The sequence below is a fragment of the Anser cygnoides genome, chromosome 14, assembly GCF_040182565.1.
Source record: "Anser cygnoides isolate HZ-2024a breed goose chromosome 14, Taihu_goose_T2T_genome, whole genome shotgun sequence".
NCBI classification, from domain to species: Eukaryota; Metazoa; Chordata; class Aves; order Anseriformes; family Anatidae; genus Anser; species Anser cygnoides.
In genome coordinates, this window is record NC_089886.1 from 8,208,132 (window position 1) to 8,235,152 (window position 27,021).

The window sequence follows — 27,021 nt, forward strand, 5'->3', positions numbered from 1 at the left end:
CTGGCGGCTGCAGAGGGCAGCAGCAGCGGCGAGGGAAACCGTTGCTCGCCGCCAGCACCGCTAATTTCCCATTAACACACCGTTAATTCGCACCTCCCCGCGCCCCGCCTCCGCGGGCGGTGCTGGGCGGTCTCCCCTCCCGGCGCGGCCCGCCCCGGGCCCTGCTTAGCTTGCGGGGCCGGCGGGCGGCGCTGCGGCGCCCCCTAGCGGCGGGCCGGGCGCCGCCCGCCATGGAGGAAGCCGAGGGGGCCGCGGAGCAGCAGCGGCGCCGCCGGGCGGGGGCCGAGCGCTCGCCGAGCCCCGGCCGCCTGGACGTGAGCTCCAGCCGCTTCGACCCGCTGCTGGCGCTGTACTCGGCCCGCACGCCGCTGCCCTTCCCCGGCGCCCCGTGCTTCAACAACCTCGCCGAGTACGAGAGCTTCCAGCGCGGCCTGCTCCGCCCGCGGGGCCGCCGCCCCGCCGCTGCCGCCGCCGCCGCCCGCCGCGGCCCCTCCGCCCGCTCCGCCCGCCGCGGCCCCGCCGCCGCCGACCCCGAGCGCATCCAGCGGCTCCGCAGCCTCATGGTCAACGCCGGGCCCGAGCAGGAGGCGGCCACGGGGGGAGCGGCGGCTCGGCGCAGGAGGGCACCGCGCAACGTCCTCACCAGGATGCCCCGTAAGGGCGGGGGGGGGGGGCTGAGGCGTGGGGGGGTGAGGTTTGGGGGGCTAGGAATGGGGGGGGCTGAGGTGTGGAGGGCTGAGGCATGGGGTCCAGGCTGTGGAGGGTCTGAGGTATGGGGGTGCCGGGAATGGGGGGCTTGAGGTATAGGGGGGCTGGAGCAAGGGCAGGGGGCCCGGGCTCGGCCACTGGGTGCCAGGGGGTGTGCTGGGGCATGGGGGTACGGAGTGAGGCGGGAGGTGGGGTGACAGCGGGGTGACAGGGTCAGGGAGAGGGACTGAGGGAGCTCGGGGGGAAATGGGGACGGCGGGCTTGGTAAAACGCCGAACGCAGAAATGCTCACTGGAGATGATGCTCGTTTTGTTGTGACATCCTCCTTGGTCATTTGGTTGGTCACATCCATCTTCTTAATGGAAAGGAAGGACGAGAAAGTGTTGTGCTTCCAGAAGTACCGTTCTTAAACCTGGAATCAGATTTCAGCCCATGGAGCTAGTAGTTAAGTGATAACCACAGCGTGAGCCCGCAACACACTGTGCTCTCTTGGCTACTAAATGTGCATCCTGGGGGCATAAATACAGCACTGGTGTTTCTACTGATGTGATGATAGAGCAGCGGATTGAGGCAGGAGGGAACTGTGATGATAAATTCGTCGTCTGTGGGGATGATACAAATTTCTTGTGTAAACTTCCATACGCAGTCAGGGAAATAGCCCCTGAACATAAGGGGTGCAACTTGTGGACCCACACCAAGAAGCAAATGAGATGCAAATTTAGTGCGCTTAATTAAAAATACTGCAGGTTTACTGGAGTCAAAATATCTCTTCCCATCGCCAACATCACCTTAATGCTCTTTATAAACAGACAAACCCCAAATGTTCAACTCTGAATGCCTAAAGCAGAACCTTTTTCTTGCTTAGACACCAAAACAACATATTCCTTTCCAGAGGTGCTGTATGATCCGCAATCTGATCATGTCAGTTGAGAGTTTTCCACAAATGCAGAGGCTCTGTTTAAGTAGGATTTCCAAAAGAATTGACCTTAGATATTGATTCAGGATCTTAATATAAAGAATCTGTATTTGGATTACTGTGATTGAAACTGAAAAAATGCACTGTAAAAATTAACTGTAGCAGTGGTCCAGTGAGGAGGTTACATGTTTCCATTACGAGCACATATTTAACGTCCACACATCTAAGACTAGACAGCGGGGACTTTGAAGAAGACTGGCTCAACTGGCATCTAAAGTGCTGTTCAGCAGTCTGAAGAGTTTATTTTTTTTCAAAACTGTGTGCTTTCCCTGCAACTAGGGGGCCTGTCTGCATAGCAGGTTGGCTATGATCGAAGCTTGGATCCTAAGGCAATAGCTGCCTCTGGAGGCATGTACGATATGTGTGGTTCGTGCTTTACTGCATCCCATGGTTGTGTTGCTGTGCTCCCAGGCAGCAGTGACAATGTGTGACTTGTTCCTTAAATTCCGTGTGTCAGAAATGTAAAATGGACACAAAATTTTGCCCATTGTGAGGAGTTAGCAGTGCTTGTTTGGAATCAGCTCAGGAGAAGCAATTTCGAATCATCTCGTATTTACCAAGGGGCAAAGAACTTGTGCAAGCAGTTACCGCAGAGCAGCAGAAAGGCCTTTAGTACTGCTCTGAGCTGCTTCAACTGTCCTTGCTTGCTTTGCTCCTGTTCTTTTAACTTTGTCTCTAAATAGAGTCTACCCTGTGGACAGCGACTTGAACTTCATCAGAATTTGGATCTGTATTTTGTCTCTCCTGGGGTACTTGCCCTCTGGTGCACAGCAGTTTTCCAGTAATTCTTCAAAATCCTGCATTAAGCACATACTTATTTCATGCAAGTAAGCATTGGATTTTGAGTATAGAACCAGCTAGGTAACTAATTTCCCTATGGATAGAAAAATTATTAGTCTGGTGAAGCCGGAGGCTTCCACAGCAAGGAAGAGTAGGAACAGGATGGATTATGCAGGTAGAGCTGTATTACCCAGGTAGAGCTGCAAAGTAGTGTTTTCTGTGAGGTCTAATGGGGTGCTGACAAGCAAAGACATAGTTGTAAATAAAGGTTCTACTTGATTCTACTTTTTTATAAAAGTTGGAGGTAAAGTTCTTGTATAAAAGAAACATAGCAATCTAAATCTGAACTCTAAAAATCCTAAATCTAAGTATTTCTACATATTTTTTTTTATGAATGTATTTTGTTGAAGACTGATGGTGTTCTCTTTCTGTTTTAGTCCACGAAGGCAGCCCGCTCGGGGAGCTCCATCGCTGCGTCCGAGATGGCGTAAAAATCAATGTTCATATCCGCACTTTCAAAGGGCTTCGTGGAGTCTGCACAGGGTTTTTGGTTGCATTTGACAAGTTCTGGAATATGGTAATTACTGTTCCAAGCCCTTGGTTTGTAACTGCTACACTGAACATTTGAAATTTGCAACAGGTTTAAACAAATTACATTTTGAGAAGATAAACGTGATTTTGTGGTCCGTAAATGCTAGTTTACTCTTGCACTGAGTGCTGGGTTTCAGACTTTTGCTTGGTGTTGTATTGGTATGTCTGGGAGATACCTAGCTGTTTTATAGACTTTAGGAGAGGGTGAAGGAGAAACTTTGGAGTACACAGCAGCTTCAAAGATTTTATATAAGAACCCAGGAAGGTGATACATGAAGAATATCAGAAGCTTCCAAAAATGTCTCTGCATATTCCAATCTTATAGTGGTAGCCACTTCTTTCACCAACAAGTTGCTTGTATGTCAGCTTTGCCTCTGTTCTACCATATGAAGATCTTAAAGACAATGGCTGGAACAGCAACTACTAAAAATTTGTGAGCCTAGGGCTGTGAAAAGCTTGGAAATTGGTAGAAAAAATAGAAGGATTTTGCAGGCGAGGCTCGGATTTTCTAAATAACGCAGAATGGATGCTAGGCTTTGCTGTTGCTTTTATACCTCAGTACAACTTAGCTGATATGAAGCCAGCTCCAAAGAACAGCTTGTTCCTAGGACAGATTTTCTCTCAGAGCATAATTTCATAATGCTATGGCACAAAGATAGCCTGAAGTCTCTGTGTCTTTTTATATTTTTGAACTTTCCATTTCTTTAATCTTCTAGGCCCTGACAGACGTGGATGAGACATACAGGAAACCAGTACTGGGCAAAGCTTTCTATGCAGAACCTCAGCTCACACTAACCCGGGTAGGTAACCATCTGCCGTTTTAATGTTTGGAATATCTCAGTTTTCAAAGTAAAAGGGGAGCATTGGCTGGAAAACTATATTTATATTTGAAATGTTTTACTTCCTTTTAGTACAGAGGACTCTAAAATTACTTGAACTGAAAAAGAAGTATTCTGACCTTTTTGAAAGTACTTTGGCCATAGTTCACTGTTACAGAAGTTCCGCTTTAGAATTCCTAATATGAGATCACAATTGCTGCCACTGCTTAGTACAACACGCTGATCTTCTATAAGCTCAGCGTGTGGTTTTTGATTTGTCTGCTCTGTACTGTCTGGCTTTATGCTGGAACTATTTTCTGCCCTCTGATAGCCAACATAAGGCCATCCAGTATTTTGTGCCCTAAATAATTTGGTAGAATAGTCGTTTTTTTGTTTTAGTTTTTTTTTTTTTTCATTTGTGATTGATGCAGTTCTGCCAGGTGATTTGGCAGTGCGTAACTCTGATAGTGACATTCATGGAGTGACAGTCTTTGTCTCTAGCCAACGGTACTGAATGTCTTGTTTGCTCACTTGACCTTCTAGTCTTGCCACTGTGAAGCCCAAGATTCTTCATGCTGCTCTAAAGCAAGACACTCTTTGGGTCCAGCTGCAAAAAAAAAAATGTTTACCAAGTTGAAAACTGAAGATATGATAGATTAACTTCTGAACAATGAAGGAAAAAAATGCGGCAGGGCTGTGCCTGTTGCATGGCGTAGCTTGGGGCCTTTTGAACATCAGGGAGGCATCACAAAAACTTTTTAACGGTTTCATTGCAAAGGATTTGCTTTTAGATTCCTGCCATTTAAATCTATTTTCTGATAGATCCCACTCTTCCTAAGTTAAAAATAATCCAGTTGTCATTGCTCATCTTAGCCCACTGTCACAGAGACTGGCTTTCCATCCTGTTGGTAGGAAGAGACAGCCTAACCAAGAATCCTTTTCATTTGTCAGCATTTCATAAAAGCTTGCCTGCTGCCAGAGTAAAAGCAGTTTCTCTTCCAGTTTCTGTACTATGTATTCTCAGATTAATGAGTTCATCCCGTGCTTTGGGCCTGCTGCTGCAGCTTTTATTATTTTCCTATTGTTTTTGGCCTGCTCACCTCCCAGAAGTGGCCTCCTTCAGTTTGTTTGGGGAGCACGAAGTGTCATTTTTTCTGCACGCACTCCTTGCTGTTTGAGGCCCCTTATCTTAGGGATTCGTGTCCTGCCTTAGGACACAAGGGTGGGGATCTCTGTAAAACAGTTTGAGAACAGTACAAGAGGTTTGGGGAAAGTGAGCTAATGGAGCCACTTGGTAGCTTTCAGTTGTTCTTGACCAAAGTTAAATGATACAGCATATCAGCATTGCTCCCCAAATTAAATTCCCTGATGTAAAAATGCTTATGCATATGCAGGAGATCCATTCACCTTATGTCATGGCTTGATTTAGCCAAGAAAACATAGTATTTATTCCTGGTAAAGACTCTTCACCAACTCGGTATTTTGAGAACTGATTTGGGATCATATACTCAAATGAAATGCAGAACAAGAGGCTTTTCTTGTTTTATGAATGTGGTCACATACACAAATGTCCCTTTACAGCTGTTTGACAGACTCAAACTGCAGGAGTCCTCAGTAAAGAAGGGAGCTGACTCAAAGACTGTCTCGGGGGAGCTGGCCCTGACAAATGACTCTCAGACACTCGGATGGAAAGCTGGATCGGGACGAGGGAGAGCAGAAGATGAGCGTGAGAGGCAGAAGCGCTTGGGCAGAGCTGGAGAAAAGAAGACGCCAGGTGACAGTCTGCATCTAGCAGTCAGAGGTGAAGCTGATGTGGGCAGCGGGACTGCTCACACAGAGGGTGCCAGTGGTGGTGGTACCCGTGCAAGAAGCCAGTCACGGAGAAAAAGGAGGCCCAAAGTGGATTATCAACAGGTGTTCACGCGTCACATAAACCAGATTTTTATTCGAGGAGAGAATGTCTTGCTTGTCCATTTAGCACATTAACTAGGCTGAGCCTTCATCAGTGTATTTATTTGATAGCATGAATTGCCGCTGCAGCTCTCGTTACTATTTAGCATTCTCGTTGAGTATCATGGTACTGTGACTGGTTTCCCATTACCGTAACAAGGTAGGGGAAGTGTTTCTAACTGGAGCACCCTGAGCTTATTGCCAAAGCAGCCTCCTTCGATCTGTGCTGGGGGTCTCAGGACAAGGCCAGCAGCACACTTTTTTTCTGTGAGATGAGGGAGGTAAACTCAGACCCCACTGCTCCTTAAAAAGTAAAATGAAGCAAAGTCAAGAGGATTGGTGGGGAGTTTTGGTGTACTCAGTTATAGGAGCTAATTGTGGCCTACATTTGAGGAGCTTAAGATTAGTTCTCCACCTGGAATGAATCACAGATGCTACTTGCCACGTTCTGAGTAATCTCAAGAGAAAACAGCTAACGAAACCAGCAGTTTATCTACCACCATTACGTGGATGTCTTCTCTTCCAGACATAATTCTGACAGGCATTTTGAAACGGTCTATAAAAAGGTGGAGTGACATACTACTGATGGCTATTAGCCTCTTCATAGTTAGCTCTGTAAAGCCCTGTGTGATAGAAGACCTCTTCCCTTAATTGGACTGCTCTTTTTCTGTGAACGAGTGTAGGATTTTAACTTGTTTCCAATATCAAAGCTTACGCTTCTATTTGTAATGCCTTGCTTTTGCTGTGCGTCACCAGCAAGCAGCTAACGTAGCTGGTCCAGGGACCTCCTTTTATGGAGTTTATCTGTGAACGTTGTGGGTGCATATGGAAAGTTGTACTTTTATCTTTCACCCCTTTGGTTCTTATTGTGATAGTGAAGTTTACAAAGACGTAGTTTTTCTCCTCAGATATAAGCGTTCGTGCTGAGCACAGTTGTACTGTATCTAAGCGCCTTTCGAGTTCCGTCTAATGAAACTAGAGGTGCTGTGTCTTCAGCTGTTCTCAGAAAGCAGAAATCTTCACTAGTCTTTCCTATCTGTATGAATGATGCATCACCTAATTCCAGCTGTACTGAGCTTTGGAGGTGTGCCTAAATTTGTTATGAAGTATAAAAGTCAAACTCACCTCATCAGTGGTTTTATTTTAAGCATCGTTCTTAAGCTGCTGCAGATCAGGTCGGGCTTCTGCAGGTATAAACTACTTTCCAAGAGCTACGTGGAAAAGTTTGAGGGTACACGAAGCTGTTACATTACCTAGTCTGTTCTCTTGGATGTCAGAGGACACTAGATTTCACACTGCTATTCCTGGATTCATCTCGACCACCTTAGGCTTTGCAGCAGCTCCTGTGTTTAAGATGAAGATGTGAAATTGCCGGGACAGTGGTTAGACAAGACAACTGGTAGAACTTTCTAGTGCTTTATAGCAGGTCTTTTATTGCGTTTTGAGGTTGTAAGTCCTCAAACTAAGTGATTTGTATTCTTGAAAGTCGTATTTCTGTTGCTTCAAGTGCAGCATATTGCTTGCTTGTCATTAGGAATATGTCTGGTGCTTGGGTGAATTACAGAAATCGTTTAGCAGGAGTTCCTGGACACACAGAGCAGCTGTATGCCTCTGGGGGAGCCTGAAACTGTTATGTCAACGTTTCAGATGACATGGGGCTTGGATGACTGATCAGCTCAGCCCCTGAGCTGCAAACCCAAGTTCAGACTGGGACAAAAGTGCCTCGGATTAAAAAGTACTGTAGAGGCAAAAAAAGAATAATTATGATTTCTTATACACAGTTTCATTGCTGTAATCCCTTCCTACTATGAACTGAAACCAGGCATTGAAAAGATTCTTCCTTTGAAGGTTTTTGCTTCCTCTCCTTTCGTGCTGTTCTTGTTTGTATGGTTGTGGTCCACTGTTGTCCCACCTCTCCCCTCCTCTCCCCACCACCTTTTTCCCTTCTTTCATTATTTTGTCTCCTCAGGATGTTCCTTTCTAAACTCTGGTTTAGGAAGATTGTTCTTTTATTCACCCTTACTTGTCCTGGTTTTCTGAACCTTTCCTGGTTGGCTCTCTGTGCACTTAACAACTGACCAGAATCCTTCCAGTCCTTGGAAACAAGGATTTTATTTCTGTTCTCATCAGCTTTTATTGCAAATTAATGTTTTTCTTTTTTTTTTTTTTTGGTTGTGTGTGTTGTTTTTTTTTCTGCTGTGCTTTCTGACTGGTTTGGTTTTATTTCAGTTTCTTGGGATGACCATCTTTGCCTCTTCCATTCATGAATGCCAAAGGCTACTGGTTTTGACACCTCTCCTCTTTTGTACTTGACCAAAGGGTGTCATATCTCCCACTCAGGCCTATGTACTATGCCATCCCATTGAATTCTTGTTTTTCTTTACCTCAGATTTCTATTTATCTGCCTATTTTATCCTTCTTTGTGCATTAAATAAGATACAGCTACCTTGAATGTTCTTGCAGCTTTACTGCCCTCTTTCCTTGCCAGCTGATATTTCACCAAGTTTGCAGTTTCTATTAGAAGTCTCAGTGTTTCCTTTCGTCAGAAGGTTTTCCTCTTAAATCTTGCAAGTGTTTGTTGTTTCACATCTACAAGTTAATTTTTTTATTTTTTTGAAAAATGCTGGTGCTTAGACTTGCGTTTGTGCCTTGATTTTTATATCACGACTGACCGTTCTTCCAAAATCATCACCTTAGACAACAAACCTGGTTAAGAACTAGACAGTATGTCTGTTGTTTTGTTTTTCCTCTACCTCATTATTAAAGTATTCATCCTCTTTTCTCATTGTTTTCTCACCTGTGGACTTGGTTAAAATTCTCTCTTCTATTTTAGGTTCAATGGTTTGGTGGTTTTTCTTTTGTTTCCTACTTCCCTGTCCACCTCTCTCAGTATTTCCAAGCTGCTTCCCAAATACAGGCTCTTCTATAACTTCAGATCTTTCAAAGAGTCTTCCTGTTCCCTACTTTTTCTGATACCGTATCATTTTGAGGCCCATTATCAAAATGCTATTTTATGAACTTTGTCTCTTTGAAACATAGTATTTGATTGTGACTAAGCAAGTGATCCTCTATGTGTGTTGTCACTTGCATGTTTAATACTTCAGATGAAGTTGCTCTTTAAATAAAATTGAATGTGATGTTCTGAAGTGGTCTTCTACCTCACTTAAATATTCATGTAAATGTTTAAAAGAAAAAAAGAAAACGACTTTGTTATTTTTTGTTGTTTCTGGTTATTTCTTGCCATGTTTTCCTTTTCAAAACTCAGCATAAAATCCAGGTTCTTTGTTCCAAAAGCTGTCTGCCTTTGCCATTCCTCTGTTGCTGCAATGTCGCAAAGAAGGTGATGTGAGCAGGAGGCAGTCTTAAGAAACAAAGAGCTGTGTGAGTGAAAAAGCTTTGAGCCGAGTATAAAGAATACCTCAAAGGATCAATATGCTGGTTGCATTCTGCTCAGTTCTTATGTGACATTTTCAGCCTGATGGTTAGCAGTGATTCCTAAAGCATATTTATTGTGAGGTACCAAATTGCAAGGAGCAAAGTTTTTTGAACTACTTTAGAAGTGTTGTGATAATTTGAGAATTTTTTTGGAATAATTTCTGACATAGCAGACATGAAACTTGTGAAGTGTTACGATGCCAGCTGCAAAAACGATGTAATGAGATAGTCCTGGAATTAAACTGTGCTGTCAGAGGTATTTCTTACAGTATCATCACATACCCTGTAATTGCTAACATAGTTCACTAGGGAGCAAAGTCTCATAGTTACTTAAAGAGGGGCTATATTGTTTCTACAGTGATATAGTTCTAGAGACCTTTTCAGAAAGTCTGAATGGGATTTTCACGGACGGAACCATGGCATAAATACTTGCTACGCTGTGGGGAAGTGGGGAGAACAGTGAAAACCAGGCTGAGAGCTGCAGTGTTACCCTACAGTTACGGGTATCATGACTGGGATTATTTCTTGGGAAACTCTTCTGCACAGGCGTTTCATTTTTATCAAACAATTCTTAAAAGTGGCTGTGGTAAAAGAATAATGCTAAAGGAAGAAAGCTTGTAGAAGGCGTGGGTTTTAGTTTCTTCTCTCAACTGACTCGTTCAGCTTGGTAATTGCCTAAAAATTTTCTGATCTAGAGGCAGATACTCAGCATGTTCTTACCAGCTGATCACTGAAGCGGTCAAAAACAATTGTTTTCTATCTGCCTCTGGTTCTTCAGTTACTGGATTCATTGTTTCTGATGCAGCTTTCACTTCTGTATCATTTGGAAGCAGGGGCAGGTCTCAGCAGAAGAAGGCTTGGCTGCCCACTTTTTTTTTTACCCCCCCCTCCGTAAGGAGAGTTACCCAGCCTCATTTTACATCCAGATAGGCTTAGACTATTCCTCATTTTCATACTATTCTCTGCGAGAATAGTGGCAGACTTTTGAAATTGCTTGGTCAGAAGAATTATCTATCTTGGATCTTTTGCAGTAAACTCATTATTCATTTATTTTCTACTCTTTTCCTTCCCAGAGTGCTAGGTTTTCCTAGTTTGCTGTTGCAATCACTCACTTGAGCCAATGAATTGCAATGGGCGAAGAAGCGTTCAGAAAAAAAGAAAGAGAGAAAAAATGTCGAATTTTTCTTAATACGACATTCTGTCCAACATGCTGCCCATGTTACCTTTTCTATTGCTCAGTGACTGACTTAAATGAGCCAGGTGGAAACACTGATTTCCTCTGGAGTCTTGAAAGAAAATGGGAAGGCAGGAGGGTCAGGAAACTGTGAAAACACAAGTTTCTGAAGTTATATATATCCAGGTAAACTTTCTGTCTTTGATTAAACAGATCAGAATTAAAACCACCAGCTTAAGCTGAAAGCTCTGCAACTGGATAAAGTTGCAAGGCTCAGTGCTGCAGCCATTCAGTCAGTGCAGCAGCATTGCTGCAGTAGCACTGATGCAGAGATTCCTTCAGCCAGGCAAGCTCTTTTCTGAGAATCTGTTGAGAAATACGTTTGTGTCTGCCTCAAAGCATAACTGCAAAATCCTGTGTATTAATATAAAGATGTTTTCTGTTCTGCCTGCATTGCAAAGTGTAAAATAGAAATGCTAGACTATGCGCCTTCTGCAGCCTGGAACTATTTCGGTTCACACTTTTGCTTCTTGACATTGGCTTAAAAATTGGAAGCTTGTGCTATAGCGATCCTAAGACTGCCTTTGCTGAGACGTTACAAAAGGCTAACACGTACTAGAAGTGATTCTTAAAAATGAAGGGATGACACAATTTGTGGAATTATGTGATACTGACTGATATGGTGACTAAAGGTCATGTTATTGTAATTAAGGTGTTGAATACCAAAATCTTTATTCTCAAGATATTAACAAGGTGCACAGATAGAAATGTATGAAGCTTCCACTGGAAGAAGAGAGGATAAAAAATACTTCCCTTCTAGCGAAGGAAGATGATCTCCATAGAGTGAGGTAATTATTTCAAAGCTGTTTATCCCAGAGTTTCCAGGCTTGCTAGGAGGTGGGCCTAAACAGGCCAAAACCCAAAGTGAGTTAGACACACACAAAGAACAGAGCTCAAAGAGACGTAGGTCAGGTTGCAAACTTAAGTATAGATGATCTAACTTTATAGTGAAAGCTTCCAGAGAAGCAATTCCAGTTTGTAGTAATCAGGTGTCCACAGCATTATCTCCACGCAAAGCTTTCTTGGTATTATTATCTTCACCCATAAGAAGATGGCAAATACAATGGTTCATGATGTGTTGTCGTTTTATCTTGTTCCAGTCTTGTTCAAGAAGCTGCAGTGTACTTAGTGGAGAGATCTGAGTAGGTGGATTTTTCTGGATTTTTCATCACAGCTTTTTCTGTGATGTTGTTGATGTATCAGCAGGAAAAAGCATCATTTGTTACGTGATAGAAATGTGCTGGTTAAAAAGCTTCCTTTTGAAAAGCGTCCTTTGCTGCCATTTATTACCTGTTAGTAGCCTGGGCAGAATTAAAATGAGGCCACTTGGGAAGAGAGATGCAAGGCAGACCAGTGCTCTTCCTCCATATGGGCACTGCAGGATTAATGCACTTGATGATGACTTTTTTTGATAGAATAAATTGTGTGTAGTCTACCGTAAATATAATACATACCTCTCTGTACATTTTCCCAACTACAGGCTTACACAGCATGCTGAAAGTGGGAAAGCAGGCCATGAAACAGGAGGGGAGAGGAATTACTTTACTTGGTGATAACTTCTCAAAATGGGAGGTAGCCTTCACAGTTCCTGTCTGTACGCTTTGGCGTAATTTGGCCAGCACTGGGCTGTTGTGCTCTACAAATAAAGCCGTGAGTACGCAGAGAGACAATTCTCTAGTGCAGCCGCCGTTCGTTGTGAACATTTCACAGCACATGAACTGTGCCCCAGGAGTCTCTGCCAGACTCCAGCCCTAATAACTGACGTGTTTGATCCTGCCTCTCAAATTTTGCAGAGGAAATCCAGTGGGAGAAAAAACAACTAAGCAAATTTTCTCTTTTGAGGCAGGGATGGTAGGAGGCTTGGTTATCCTTGTTAGCTTTCTGGGGGTGCAGGAGAAAGGACTACTTTAGTGGAGGAATATCAGAGATGGCTTGTCTCATGATGTTTACAAGTCCTTTTAGATGTCACTGTAAGTGCTCTTGCTCTTAGCTGGTAGAAGTGAAGGCCTGTCAGGAAAGGAAAATGGCTTCTGATGTTCCTGGATAACTGTTTTATTAGCTGCTACCTTCACAGTGTACACTTGGATGACTTAGCTGAAGAAAATTAGTACACCTGAGACTTTCAGTCAGTCTTGTATTCGTTTAGAATGAAAAGTAGTTTGATCAGTTTGTGTAAAAACATATCCATCCTTTTTTCCTCTCAAAAGATCAGTGCTCTCCCTCAGGAAAGAAATGAAAGCTGTTCCTGCTCCTTTAGCGATTGCTTCTGATTTCCACTGCTTTAGAGCAAAGTGCAGCTGTGTCATTGTATCTTCCGCTTGACAGATCATCCTGAGATGAGAAAATGAAAGAAGTGTTCAAACCCAAATGGGCATTACGAGGGGAGCAGTTGTATTGACCTCTTTCCGAATGCTGCATGCATCCAGTATCGCTGCATGGGTTGGGACTTGCTAACCAATTAGTCATTTATAAAACTTCCTAAGTGAAACACAGAGGAACAGCGTGACCTACCAGACTGATACGAGATTGGAAGTCAGATGCTGACAAATTCCAATCTCCCTACTGCCACTTGCTCACTGAATGGCCTTGGCAAGTCACTTTCCCTCCTTCTCCCTTACGCTCCAGAGCTGTAATACATCTGAGAGCAATCCTTGCCTGTCTCACGAGGATTTGGGGGAGCAGTGAGTGCTATACAAGTGCTACGTATTGTTATTAAAACTATAATATGTCAGGTAGTGCAGATACATACATCATCTGCCCTCTTCAGGCACTTGACTGTTAGCCTTATGTCTAGGCACACCAAAAATGTGCAGGATATCAGGTATAATGACGCATTTCAGTCTTGAAATTACTTGTGTCTTCAAGGTCAGATTTGGTGACTTCAATATCTGTTTCACAGCTGCAATACCATGGTTCCGTCTAATGGTGATAAATGAGAGTGTAACTCGTTTGTAATTCCTTCTCTGTCTTCCTAAATATTTTGTTTCTTAGGAAGCTGATGCTGCTATGAACATATTGAATAATACTGAATTTGCAATATTCTGCTTTCTAGACATAAATGTTTATATTTAAAAGTGCTAAGACTGCATTGCAATAAATAATATCCATGTAACAGTTGGCTTCAGAGCATGTTTTCTAGTGTGTTCTGTCAATACGTTTGTGTCAGTGATGAAGCTGCTGCTGCAGCAGTTAGGACAGATGCCTGGATGCGGAGACCCCAAGTCCTGAATGCGAGTGCTGCTATCTAGTCATGATTTGGAGCAAACCGGTTGTCTGTGTCTTCAAAACTGTACTAACGTACAAAATAAGAATATTATTATACCTGTATTTTAGCTTTAAAATAAGAATATCATACCTGTCTTTTAGAGATGCAGACAGGAATTGAACTTCATGGTGAAGAAGATAAGACGTGCTGTCCTGATCACGCAAAGGGCTGTTACCCTAGTGTGTGGTCTTCCACCGTGCCATCAGGAGGTGGCTTGCCAGGAATCGGTGAGGTCCAGAGCCAGCATCCAGGCATCTAGTCCAGCCTGAGCATAGCCAGTGGGGAAACTGTCCTCCAGGAACCTGTTTAGTCCCACGGTAAATGTTGCTGATGTGTTTGGATCACCGGTGCTAATTATGTGGATGCAGATTGCCAGAGGTGGAAACATATCTGTGCTCTGGAGTTCAGATATTTTCTAAAAGGAGTAACCCCCAGCGCAACCTGTGAACTGTTTAAAGAAAACAAAATCTACAGTTTAAAGACATGAGTGGCAATACAAGGATGCATGTAATGAGAAGGATTAGACATGGGAGTCACAAAGGTCTGCCACCCGTTGACTTTCATTTGCATTTTAAAATGCTTTACGCTGGGAGTCTGCCTTTTCTTCCATGTGTCTGATAGTTCCCTGATGTCTTACCAGGTGATTTACAGTCAATTTACAGTAGACTCTTGCTCTTTTAGACTACAGGTGTGTCCATTTCATTTACAAGTGCAAAGGGCAGAGTTTTTGTTTGATAGCCACGCAGGTGCTTAAGGGTAAGCATGTGCTCGGTACCCTCCTAATTAGAGTCAAAACACCTGATTTGACTGCAACAGTTATACTCCTAAGCTGCTGGTGAAACAAGTTCTGTACTGCCACAGAAATGGTATGGTTTTTTTTTTGTTTGTTTGTTTGTTTTTTGTTACTTGCAGGTGACATCTGAGAGGACTGAAGCAGGCATTTTTCTCATACCTGATGAGACCATTGCTCAAGTTAAGGAAAATGATAGCTGGAGTAGTAAGGCACAGTTAGAAATTCCCCTCCTGAATTTAGCTACTGTTCTGGAATTCTGTAAAGTGTATTTACCTGCAGTTCTGATGTCAATTTGTCCCTGTTTTGAAAAAAAAATAAAAGGGGGGGCGTTAGACATCCCTCCTAGCTATAAGAAGTTAGGTCTTTTCTGGTGCCACTGAGGCAATTATTTTCCTGATCAAATGTTACCTGAATTCTCTGAATGGTTCTTCTCAACTTCAAGCTGCATCTTTTTGCAGTGAATGATTTATTATCCCAAACAACTAGCTTATTCCCCACAGTTTCTTACCTGCCTTGGAGATCTCTCTCATCTTAGCATTTATGAGTCTGTCCTGTCATCCTTCATAACATGGGCCACTTCTTAGTTTTGATTATTTGTTTTCCACAGCCTGGCAGTCCTTAAGTCCTTAAATGATCAGAGTGACAAAGGATACGTCAAGAATGAAGTTTTAATAATACGGATAAGTACATTGCTGTTTCACATGTTCGGTTAATGAGTCAGTCTGGGTGGTGCTCAGAGCCTGCTTGAAATCTGAATAAGTATTTGAATATTTAAAACAGATATCATTAGGATTCTGAGTTAATGGAGAGTGGATATAAATTGAAGAGTAAATCATGACACCAGCTGGATTGGATGTTTTGATAATGCCAGTCTGCCTTGGTTCTGCTGAACAGAGGTGTGTTTTTTGTGAAGATTTTGCAAATTCGTACCATCTCATGAGACTCGTTTCCTTCATAAGCCTGGGCTGTGGCTGCGGCTTTCAACAGGAGAAGGTAACCGGTGCTTCGATGGCTGCTTTGAGGGAGGGCCTTGCTCCACCTGCCTCTGCCACTACCTCAACACTTCTCTCCCCTTCCTCACCTCACCTGCTTGACCAGCAGAAGCATTTGAGGTTGGGATCACTTTTAATTTGCTCACCTCTTTTCCTGTTACCCAGTTTTGCCATTGTACCCTCCCACTTTGCTGCTGGTGTCCTTGCAAACTGTAGCCGTGATGGTGCTGCCTTCGAGGCTGTGCAGCTCGGTGGCACTGCTGCCCTAAGCTAGGACCTGTGGAGCCAGGGGGAAGGCTGGGCACAGGTACGTAGCCCGTAACGGTCTCGTTTTACACTGCAGAAGAAGCTTACAGGTCTTGCTGCATAACGATTGCTCTGGGATAATACTGTTTATGCAATTCCTTTTTAACAGTGTGGGAATAGAAATGTTGTTTTTGCAGTGTTACATTGTATAGAAGGAAGGAATGTGGTATTGAGATATGCTTACAGTGATAAGAAAGCTCAGCAGGTGTCCTCCTAAAATGCAGACAACCAGACTCCTTAGAGCAATCAGGTGAAAATCACTATGTTAAGTCAAGCCAGATAAGGGGAGAAAACATTACCATCTCAAAAACAGGCCGGCAACTGAAGGCCAGGCATTGTCTGTGAAGCATCAGGTAGATTGTGAACCTGGATTACCCACTCCAGTGGGGAAACAGGGGAGGGTCCTGTCATCAAAAAGTATATAAACTGTGTTTTTGGAACTAGTAGGCGCGCTCTCCTGCTTGTGGGGCGCCCGCCATTGCAATCGCGAATAAATTACTACTTCACTGAGATCCTCGCCTGAGCCTAAGTTATTGGCTACGGAGTGTTTCTCACAATTGGGGGCTCGTCCGGGAGCCAGTCACCTACCGGGGAGCCCCACCGCCGCAGCAGCAGGAAGGCATGCCCCGCTGATTTCAGCGGTCCTGTGCATCGACGGTGGCGGTTCTGCGGAGAGCTGACAGAGGGCCCGAGACTGATTAAAGAGGCAGGATCCGTGAAGTAGTGGGGAAAAGGAAGAAGGTAGGCACTCAGGGTTTTAAGAATTGATCCGGTAACTGTGCACAGACCAAGGTAAGAAATATTAAGTATTGCCTCGGGGGTCGGGTGAGACTCTGTGTGATGTGTGATGTGTGATTGAGACGTACTTTTGTACGAAGCGAGTGTGGAGTCCTGATCCGCGGTTCCGTAGCTCCGCGAGGGACGCGGCCGGAGACGGACGAAGCGTGAGATAAGGGAGAGAAAGGAAGAGTCTCGGGAAATTTGGTGTGCGGTAATCCTTGCACGGGGTAGTGCTCGGAGTACACCAGGGAATTTTGGTGTGCGGTAAGCCTTGCACGGGGTAGTGCTTGGAGTACACCAGGGAAATTTGGTGTGCGGTAAGCCTTGCACGGGGTAGTGCTTGGCAGTACACCAGGGAAATTTGGTGTGCGGTAAGCCTTGCACGGGGTAGTGCTTGGCAGTACACCAGGGAAATTTGGTGTGCGGTAATCCTTGCACGGGGTAGTGCTTGGAGTACACCAGGGAAATTTGGTGTGCGGTAATCCTTGCACGGGGTAGTGCTTGGAGTACACCAGGGAAATTTGGTGTGCGGTAAGCCTTGCACGGGGTAGTGCTTGGCAGTACACCAGGGAAATTTGGTGTGCGGTAATCCTTGCACGGGGTAGTGCTTGGAGTACACCAGGGAATTTGGTGTGCGGTAAGCCTTGCACGGGGTAGTGCTTGGCAGTACACCAGGGAAATTTGGTGTGCGGTAATCCTTGCACGGGGTAGTGCTTGGAGTACACCAGGGAAATTTGGTGTGCGGTAATCCTTGCACGGGGTAGTGCTCGGAGTACACCAGGGAATTTGGTGTGCGGTAAGCCTTGCACGGGGTAGTGCTTGGCAGTACACCAGGGAAATTTGGTGTGCGGTAATCCTTGCACGGGGTAGTGCTTGGAGTACACCAGGGAAATTTGGTGTGCGGTAATCCTTGCACGGGGTAGTGCTTGGAGTACACCAGGGAAATTTGGTGTGCGGTAAGCCTTGCACGGGGTAGTGCTTGGCAGTACACCAGGGAAATTTGGTGTGCGGTAATCCTTGCACGGGGTAGTGCTCGGAGTACACCAGGGAATTTTGGTGTGCGGTAAGCCTTGCACGGGGTAGTGCTTGGCAGTACACCAGGGAAATTTGGTGTGCGGTAATCCTTGCACGGGGTAGTGCTCGGAGTACACCAGGGAAATTTGGTGTGCGGTAATCCTTGCACGGGGTAGTGCTCGGAGTACACCAGGGAATTTTGGTGTGCGGTAAGCCTTGCACAGGGTAGTGCTTGGCAGTACACCAGGGAAATTTGGTGTGCGGTAATCCTTGCACGGGGTAGTGCTCGGAGTACACCAGGGAATTTTGGTGTGCGGTAAGCCTTGCACGGGGTAGTGCTTGGCAGTACACCAGGGAAATTTGGTGTGCGGTAATCCTTGCACGGGGTAGTGCTCGGAGTACACCAGGGAATTTTGGTGTGCGGTAAGCCTTGCACGGGGTAGTGCTTGGCAGTACACCAGGGAAATTTGGTGTGCGGTAATCCTTGCACGGGGTAGTGCTCGGAGTACACCAGGGAAATTTGGTGTGCGGTAAGCCTTGCACGGGGTAGTGCTTGGCAGTACACCAGGGAAATTTGGTGTGCGGTAATCCTTGCACGGGGTAGTGCTCGGAGTACACCAGGGAAATTTGGTGTGCGGTAAGCCTTGCACGGGGTAGTGCTTGGCAGTACACCAGGGAAATTTGGTGTGCGGTAATCCTTGCACGGGGTAGTGCTCGGAAGTACACCAGGGAATCTGGTAAACTCATAGGTGTGCGGTAGCCCTTGCACGGGGAAGTGCTTGGCAGTACACCCCCATTTTCCAGGATAGGAAAAATGGGAAATATGAGTTCCAGGGGACAGGGAGATATCCCTGGGGGAGTGCCTCCCGACTGTCCTTTAGGAAGGATGTTGAGAAATTGGAAGAATAACCCCAAAACTAAGGAAAAAGATAGGAAGAAAATGGTTAAATATTGTGTATCAGTCTGGACGAAAGAACCAATTAAAGGAGCTGCAGTATTTTGGCCAAAATACGGGTCTGACAAAGATTGGGTATGTCAGGCCTTAAATTTTTATGTTAATAACAAATTTCCATTTTCGGAAGAAGAATCTGAGTATGCAGCTTGTTGGATACAAGGAATAAATTTGGTTTTGAGCAAAATCAGAATAAAGAGGGAAAGAAAAAGGAAGAGACAAGTGATAAATGGGACCTTCTGGATAACTTACCTCCTCCTTATAACCCCCAAGTTGCTGCAGCAGCAGCGGCTGCTGTAGCAGTTCCTCCGAAAGAAGAGACAGGAACTATAGATAACATTAGCTCTGGGAACAGGAGGTACCCCAAACTGGTAAAAGAATTAGAACAAGGTAGAAGAGGTACTGAAAATTTTGCCTTCCCTGATACTAACAGCACTAACACTAACTGTGTATCCTCTTAAGTGAACTTCCCCCCCTCCTTACCAGCAGAGAGGTTAGGAGTTTCCTAGGACCTAACTTATACTCTTGGGGAGGGGGAATTATGTATATAAATATGTTGTTTACAGGGAAAGAAATGGGAATGATCAGGAGGAGAGCTGCAATACAAAAATGGGAAAGAACTCATCCTCCAGGACCAGGGGTAATACCGGCAGGGCAGAAATAACCACTTGCCGATCCTGGCTGGAAGAATAATAGTGTGCAACACAGAAATCATATGAGAGACTTGGGGTCAGAATGAGAAAGTACTTGGGGATGAATCCTGAGGACCCGGTATCCCAAGGGCTCTTGAAAGTTCATTTGTGATTGAAGCCTGGCAAGATGCACAGAAAATGCTCCAGAAGGTGGGGGGGATGTAGTGACCAGTCACTGGGGGGCCCTCCTGTGGGAGGCCCTGAACGTGTGTGTCAAGAGGGGAGATGAGAAGGAAAAGCAGAGAGTGAAACTAATGGTATTGACAGTGTAGCAGGTAGTGAGGCAGAGGGTTGGAGAAAGAGGAAGAAAATCTTCAGGGGGAGTCAGGGCCAGGATGGAAAAGAGGGGAAGAGAGATGAAGGAATGGCAGGCAAGGAAAGCTACCCGTGTTGTGACCTGAATCTTAGCAGGGACAGGCTTTGATAGGATGTTTTAAGTGTGGGCAGGCTGGCCACTTCAGGTAGGAATATCCGGAGTGGAAGAAGGAGGAGAGAAGGAAAATGGGATGAGGGAGAAAGGTATGGAATTAAGTTGGCTAATGACTGAGACTTTGGAGAAAGTACAGGCTGGAGAAAGATAGGAAGAAGTGTTAAAAAGGGTTATTAAAGGTGTTAAAGGTGTGGTATGTAATGTTTGACAGAGCTGTTTTTTTGAATGAGTTGGGAAAGTTGAATGAGCAGGGAAAGAGGATGTAGGCATTATCTAAGTAACCGTCTAGAAGTTTTGGTATATTTGCTGTGGTGTTTGGTCAGTTTCCCAAGTATCGAGAAGGGGGGGGGCAGGGGGGGCAGCCTGCTCCACCAGGGGCCTCTCCACAGGCCGCAGGGGGCTTCGGCTCCGGCGCCTGGAGCGCCTCCACCCCCTCCGTCTGTGCTGACTTTGGTGTCTGCGGGGAGGTTTCTCACTCCTCGCTCTCCCAGCTGCTGTTGAGCAGCAGGTTTTTGTTTGTTTGTATGTTTGTTTTCGTGGATGTGCTCTCACAGAGGCACGGACTGTGTTGCTCATGGCTTGGCTCTGGGCAGCGGTGGGCCCCTCTGGGGCCGGATGAAATTGTCCCTTATCTGCTACGGGGTGGTTTCTGGATTCTCCTCGTGGGGGCTGCCACTGCAGCCCCCTCCCGAACCTTGCCATCAAACACAATACACAGGGGCAGCTAGGTCATTACTGGCCTGTAAAGTATCAGGGATTAAATTAACTAATGAAACCCTAACAAGTGATGGGGGTAGAAGGGGCTGGGGTAACAGTGCCACCTTTGGGGGGTACCAAGCTGAGACTAGGGGATAAAATGATCTCTGGGCAATTATTGTATGTACCCAAGGCAGGGACTAACTTGTTGGGAAGGGATTTGATGATGAAATTGGGCATTCAAATAGTAAATTGTTAGACTGGAATAACAGTGGTATTAATGGAGTGCTCTCAGGCCCTGAGAGCAAAGATATATTCACCTCTGACTGGAAAGACTCTGAAGTGGGGGCGGAAGCAACAATACATATGGACAGTTTTACCTCAGGGGTTTACAGGGCCTCTGATTAATTTGGGCAAAGTTCTAGAACAGATTTTGGAGCAATTCCAACCTCCCAAGGAGGAATTTCTGTTACAAAATGTGTATGATTGTTTATTGTCAGGACAGGAGAAAACAGTTGTGAAGGAAGCTACTAACAAGCTATTCAACTTTCTGGGAAAGCAGGGCTTGGGAGTATTGAAAAATAAATTACAATACGTAGAAAGAGAAGTCAGGTATTTAAGGCATCTAATGTCTGAGGGAAAACTGAGAATAAATCCAGAGAGGATTCAGGGAATTGTTGAAAACTAAGAAAGAACTAAAAAGTTTTTAAGAGAGATTTCTGTAAGGAATCAGGAGCCACGAAGCCTGAGGGAAAATGGATACTCCCTGATGGGAGAGAAATGCTGAATAAAGCACCAATGAGGCAAATATGATGTTTTACATCAAGAGAGTCATTGGGAGATGCAAGCAATGTGTGATGTTGTGCTAAGAAAGTATGTCTGTGTAGGAATATACACTTTAGTGAAGCAAATATGCAGAGGATGTACCATATGTCAAAAAGCAAATAAAAAGGTCATTTGTAACTAACCTAGAGGGGGACGGGAGCCAGGGATTCGACCTTTACAAAGTATACAGGTAGACTTTACTGAGTTACGTAAAGGAGGGAGATTTAAGTACTTGTTTGTCCTAATTGGCCACGTGACTGGATGGGTGTAAGCTTTCCCCTCTTATCTGCCACTGCAAACACGGTGGCTAAGGTATCACCGGAGCAAATAGTCCCTAGATATGGGATAGCTGAAAACATTGATTCAGATCAAGGAAATAATTTCACTTCACAAGTACTGCAAGGGTTAATGCAGGCCTTAGAGATTGAGTGGGCTTTTCACACCCCCTGGCACCCCTCCTCTTCTGGGAAGGCAAAGCGAATGAACCAGACATTAAAGAAGCAATTAACTAAATTAGTGTTAAAAACCCAACTTCCTTGGGTAAAATGTTTACTTTTAGCACTCCTCCAGGTTCAAACAGCACCAAGAAACAATATAGGAATTTCACCGTATGAGATGCTGTTCGGATTACCCTGTCTGGGCAGAAGGGATGAGATACCACACTTCGAAACGAGAGTTTTCTTAAGAACTGTGTTCTGGGGTTGTCCTCTTCTTTGTCATTTCTCAGGACCCGTGGGAAATTGGGTCCTGATTCAGACCTGGAAAGGATCAACTCCGGCCCGAATGGGAAGGACACTTCCAAGTACTACTAACCACTGAAACAGCCATAGGAACTGCGGAAAAAGGTTGGACTCACTATACTCGAGTGAAGGCATCCGTCGACCCTAGTACCTGGGAAGCTGTTCCTACAGAAGACTTGTTGGAAGCTGAAATCAAAGAGAAAAATCTCATAGTGGACTCTGAGCGGGATAAGAGCTTGCGATTGTAAACTAACCTTTTATTTTCACAGGTAACTAATGAGTGTGACTTGTGATTGAGAGAAAGGACTGGCCTATAGTGAATTGAAGTGTTCCCAAGGGGGGTTTGTTATGGTAGTAGTGTATATCTTATTCTTTGTATTGATAATTATTTGGAAACCTAAGGTTTAAAAATAATGACAGGGAAAAATCAATTATTAATTTTGTTTTTAGTGATTATAGGCCTCAGAGAAAGCCTTGGTCAATTGGCAACTTGGAAAAGGCATGACCAGATAATAGTAAGATGGGATACCCCATAAAAATATGGGTGAATGTGACAGAGGGTTATGTACCACAATCTGTCATGTTTGATGTTTGTGAGGTGTTAGCTTGTGGAGATTTAAATGCCCAATGACAACTGAGCAGAGACAACAAATAACTGGGAGAGGCCCAACAGCCAGATTGAGAATAGCTGTATGGAAACAATCCTCTATTGCCATCAGAGAAAGGGAGAAACTCAAGGAGAAAACAGGAGAGAAAACAGGAGGCCCTCTTTGAAATGCGGCAGTTCAAACATTTGAGATTGAAACAGGGTATGGGGTTGTGAATGCCTGGATAGAATGGGTCAAATATACTGTCCAGAGTCTCAACCATAGCAATTGCTATGCTTGTGCCTCGGGATGACCGATTGCCCAGATAGTGCCCTGCCCATTGGGGTGGACCAAGGATTCCCAGGGAATGCGATGTATGATTGCATTGTACCAAGAAAAGACTGCCTGGGGAAATGAGGCCTGTAAGTCTCTCTCTTTGCTATTCCCTTCCTTGCATGATAGCAGTATCAGGGCTCCCCCTGTATTCTCCACAGCTATAGGTAACCATACAGCTTGCCTCTCACGGCAGGGTGTGAGTGCTACCTGGCATCTGGGAGAATTTGCCTTGTGCACGAGGACCTTGAATGCTACCGAGGACTTGATGGGAAACTATTCAAGATTTGAGATCCCCAGGGCAGATCTCTGGTGGTACTGTGGAGGGAAGATCTTACGGTCCACCCTGCCATCTAACTGGGGAGGCACTTGTGCACTTGTTCAATTAGCTATACCCTTCACCCTGGCATTTGAAAGAGAAACATCACAAATACCCAGAAGAAGTAAAAGAAGCTTAGGAGTATCATTTGATGATAGAGCATACGTAGATTCTATTGGGGTGCCTAGAGGAGTTCCCGATGAACAGGAAGCCAGGAATCAAATTGCTGCAGGGTTTGAGTCACTGTTCTGGTGGGTAACAATCAATAAGAATGTGGATTGGATTACTTATATTTATTATAATCAGCAGAGATTCATAAATTATACAAGGGATGCGATACGAGGAATCGCTGAACAACTAGATGCCACCAGCAAAATGGCTTGGGAAAACAGAATAACATTAGATATGATTCTTGCGGAGAGAGGTGGTGTGTGCATGATGCTGGGCAACCGTTGTTGTACTTTTATCCCTAACAATACTGCCCCGGATGGCACAGTAACTAGAGCATTGCAAGGGCTTACCACCCTTGCCAATGAATTGGCAGAAAACTCAGGAGCAGACACTTCCATCACAGGATGGTTGGAATCTTGGTTTGGTAAATGGAAAGGGATGGTAGTGTCCATATTTACATCCTTGATTGTAGTAGCAGGAGTTTTGACAGCCATTGGTTGTCGCATTATCCCCTGTGTAAGGGGACTTGTCCAGCGGTTAATTGAAACTGCACTTTTGAAACAAATGACCATGGATCCACCACCCTACTCAGATAAGATGATGATATTAGAGGAAATGGAAAGCAAAGAAAGTAAAGAAGAGGAAGACATCTACCAGATTACATCTTAGAGAAAAATTTTGCAAAAATCAACAAATTATAAAAAGAGAAAAGGGGGGAATTGTGGGAATAGAAATGTTGTTTTTGCAGTGTTACATTGTATAGAAGGAAGGAATGTGGTATTGAGATATGCTTACAGTGATAAGAAAGCTCAGCAGGTGTCCTCCTAAAATGCAGACAACCAGACTCCTTAGAGCAATCAGGTGAAAATCACTATGTTAAGTCAAGCCAGATAAGGGGAGAAAACATTACCATCTCAAAAACAGGCCGGCAACTGAAGGCCAGGCATTGTCTGTGAAGCATCAGGTAGATTGTGAACCTGGATTACCCACTCCAGTGGGGAAACAGGGGAGGGTCCTGTCATCAAAAAGTATATAAACTGTGTTTTTGGAACTAGTAGGCGCGCTCTCCTGCTTGTGGGGCGCCCGCCATTGCAATCGCGAATAAATTACTACTTCACTGAGATCCTCGCCTGAGCCTAAGTTATTGGCTACGGAGTGTTTCTCACAACAGGTAGTTTGGGTTGCTTTTTCTTCACCTGGGAGCTGGTCAGCCAGATCCTCCCTTTGTGATCAGGCAGTGCAGGTGGAGATGTCACACTGGGTCTCTAACAAGCAGAAGATCTGCCAGTGTCCCCACCAGAAGGGATTATTAAATAAACCTGGGGCAGGGGGAAGCCTTGCTGTGGGTACAGCAGAGGGAAATGGTCTTTGCCAGGAGGGCTCTCGCAGGTCTGTCTGCTAAGGGCAGCAGCTGTGTGCCATTTCAGGTGGAGGGGCAGCAGGAGCCCTGTACAGTGTGGAGGATGACCCTGGCTGAAGGAAATGTGGGGAGCTGGAGCTGCGTGGTGGTAGCTGCACTAGGACAGAGCTGGAAACAGGGACTGGTGGGGCTGGGACACAGGCAGGAGTTAGTGCTGTGTGAGTATTCATGTCGTGTTGTACAATTTATAGACTGAGATCGTGTGGTGTTCATGTGCAAGTGATGCCGTGGAGGAAATACTATAATATTCTTTGAGACTAGGGATGCTGTGGTGGTGCGTTCACAGACAGCTCTGGCATAGCCTTGAAGAAGAAAACCCACCCCTTTCTTTGTGGGACAATGCTCAAGCACAATAAGTTTTTCCCATCAGAGTGCAGTCAATGGAACAATTGTGCAGTGTGTTGATCAGGAAAAGGATGTGAGAGTTTGAGTGGAAAAACTGATGCTATCGGGCTAATGGCATATAGCAGCAGGAAGGACGGCAAACAGGATACCACGCTGCATTAGGTAGAAAGAGTATGAAACACGTGTGGCCACAGAGGCTCGAGTCAGCCACCGTCTGTACTGCAAGCATGGGAAAAGCTGAAACAAAGTAGGAAGTTACTGCTTTTACATTTCAGAGTGGGCTCCTGTTCACCTCCCTGTGCTGTCAGAGTGCTTGCCAGCAGCTGGCAAATGCCGGTGCCTGATGTTGCAACGTCGGAGTGAAACCGGGCAGTAGAGCCAGGGTGCGCTGGGACAGGTCACTGACCTGACTTGCCCTAAAACCCCAAAAACAGTGCAAAATGGTATAAACCTCAGTCTTTTCCAGTGTACCTTGTCACTCAGCATGGTGCTTGTACTGTTGTAATGTTCGTGCGTTTACAAAACTGCCTTCCTCACATGATGAGTTTTGTACCTGTAAGATAATGGGCAGTAATTAATTTATTTTAGAAGCAGCTGTGTTCTTGTCATTCCTTGTGGAATCAGGATGCTCTGAAGTCACCCCTTCCTTAGCTTGCTGTTTTAATTAAAAACACAGACCCTTGAAAGCAGATTGTACTGTCTCCAACTACTTGAGCCACAGCAAACCTTAGTGCAGCAGAGTGTGAATCACTTGCTGAGAGCCATCCTCCAGCCTGGCCTCACATCTATTACCGAGTGTAAACTAATGAACAAAGAGCTGCTATTTGTCAGGATATCCAGTGTAAGGGCTTTCAAAGAGTGCAGCAGGCTGACATGGAAATGATACAAGAGGTTGCAGCCCCTGACCTCAATAAAGGCTTCAAAGGAAGCTCCTGAAAAGTTTTGCAGCACAAAAACGAATTTCTCCTGGTACGGCAGCAGCCAGCGCACTTTAATAGCTAAAGCTACATCAAGGCTTCTGCTGACTCGGTGGGAATGACAGCTTTGTTTTTCAGGGAAGTGCTGTTCTGCGATATCTTTTTTGTTCCAAAGAAAAAGGACTTGTGACTTACATGGTGAACACATCAGCTTATGCAAGCAGCGCGACTGCAGCGACTGAGCAGGCAGCGGCAAGGGGAGGAGGAGCTGGGGAGCACAAACCCAGCGTTCCTGCGAGGGACCGAGACAGACTATAACACTGCGATAACACCGCACGTATCAAAGAGGTGGGAAATCAGAAACTGATTCACTGAGAGTCTGTCCCTACAGCGGGCGCAGCAGCCAAGTCCTGGGGGCGCCAGATGGAGCCAGGGGGCTGCGCAGCACAGGGAAGAGGGCGCAATATGCAGCAGCGCTGATCAGGGAAGGGACAACGCTGCTGAGCTTATGCTGAAGCCATGCTCTTGCTTGGCTGTAGCTTTGTTTGCTCTCCCTCTCATCAGCTTTCAGCTGCTCCAGCAGTTTAGCTGACGGATGGCAGGGTTGTGCTCCACTGCACACCAGGTCGGTTGCTTGTAGGCGGCTGATTTTGCCTGGAGCAGCAGCTCCCTGTCAGGCTGCACATCCGTACGGTGGCAGAGCCGCTCTCTGCCTGGGCACTGGACCATGTCCCGCTGCAGAGCTCAGGAGCTGGACAGCAGGCCCGAGGCCAGGAACCGTCACTGCAGAACCGCTGGCTCTTGGCAAGAGAGGCGAACAGGGGCAGATCAGCTGGCCAAAGTGGTTTGTCTCAATTAAATTGAAAACAGGCATCATGGCTCACCTCCTGCCTGCAGCCAGCCCCAGAGTGCAGACACGGGCCATGGGCAGCTGACCCTCACTGCCCCAAGC

General features: G+C 45.4%; 1 protein-coding gene across 1 annotated transcript; it reads left to right on the forward strand.

Annotated features, from left to right (window-relative positions):
- Positions 1-204: 204 nt before the first annotated feature.
- On the forward strand, positions 205-16,358 carry LSM11 (LSM11, U7 small nuclear RNA associated). Its single transcript, XM_066977305.1, has 4 exons — positions 205-654; positions 2,902-3,041; positions 3,772-3,855; positions 5,455-16,358. The coding sequence occupies exons 1-4, from the start codon at positions 231-233 to the stop codon at positions 5,857-5,859; spliced, it is 1,053 nt and encodes a 350-aa protein (XP_066833406.1). The 5' UTR covers positions 205-230; the 3' UTR covers positions 5,860-16,358.
- Positions 16,359-27,021: the final 10,663 nt, after the last annotated feature.

What these genes read in the sequence shown, in the direction of transcription:
- LSM11 (XM_066977305.1), top strand. Translation starts at nt 231, where the DNA reads ATGGAGGAAGCCGAGGGGGCCGCGGAGCAGCAGCGGCGCCGCCGGGCG. An exon ending in CGTCCTCACCAGGATGCCCC is followed by an intron (nt 655 to 2,901) that starts GTAAGGGCGGGG and finishes TTTCTGTTTTAG; the next exon opens with TCCACGAAGGCAGCCCGCTC. An exon ending in TTGACAAGTTCTGGAATATG is followed by an intron (nt 3,042 to 3,771) that starts GTAATTACTGTT and finishes TTAATCTTCTAG; the next exon opens with GCCCTGACAGACGTGGATGA.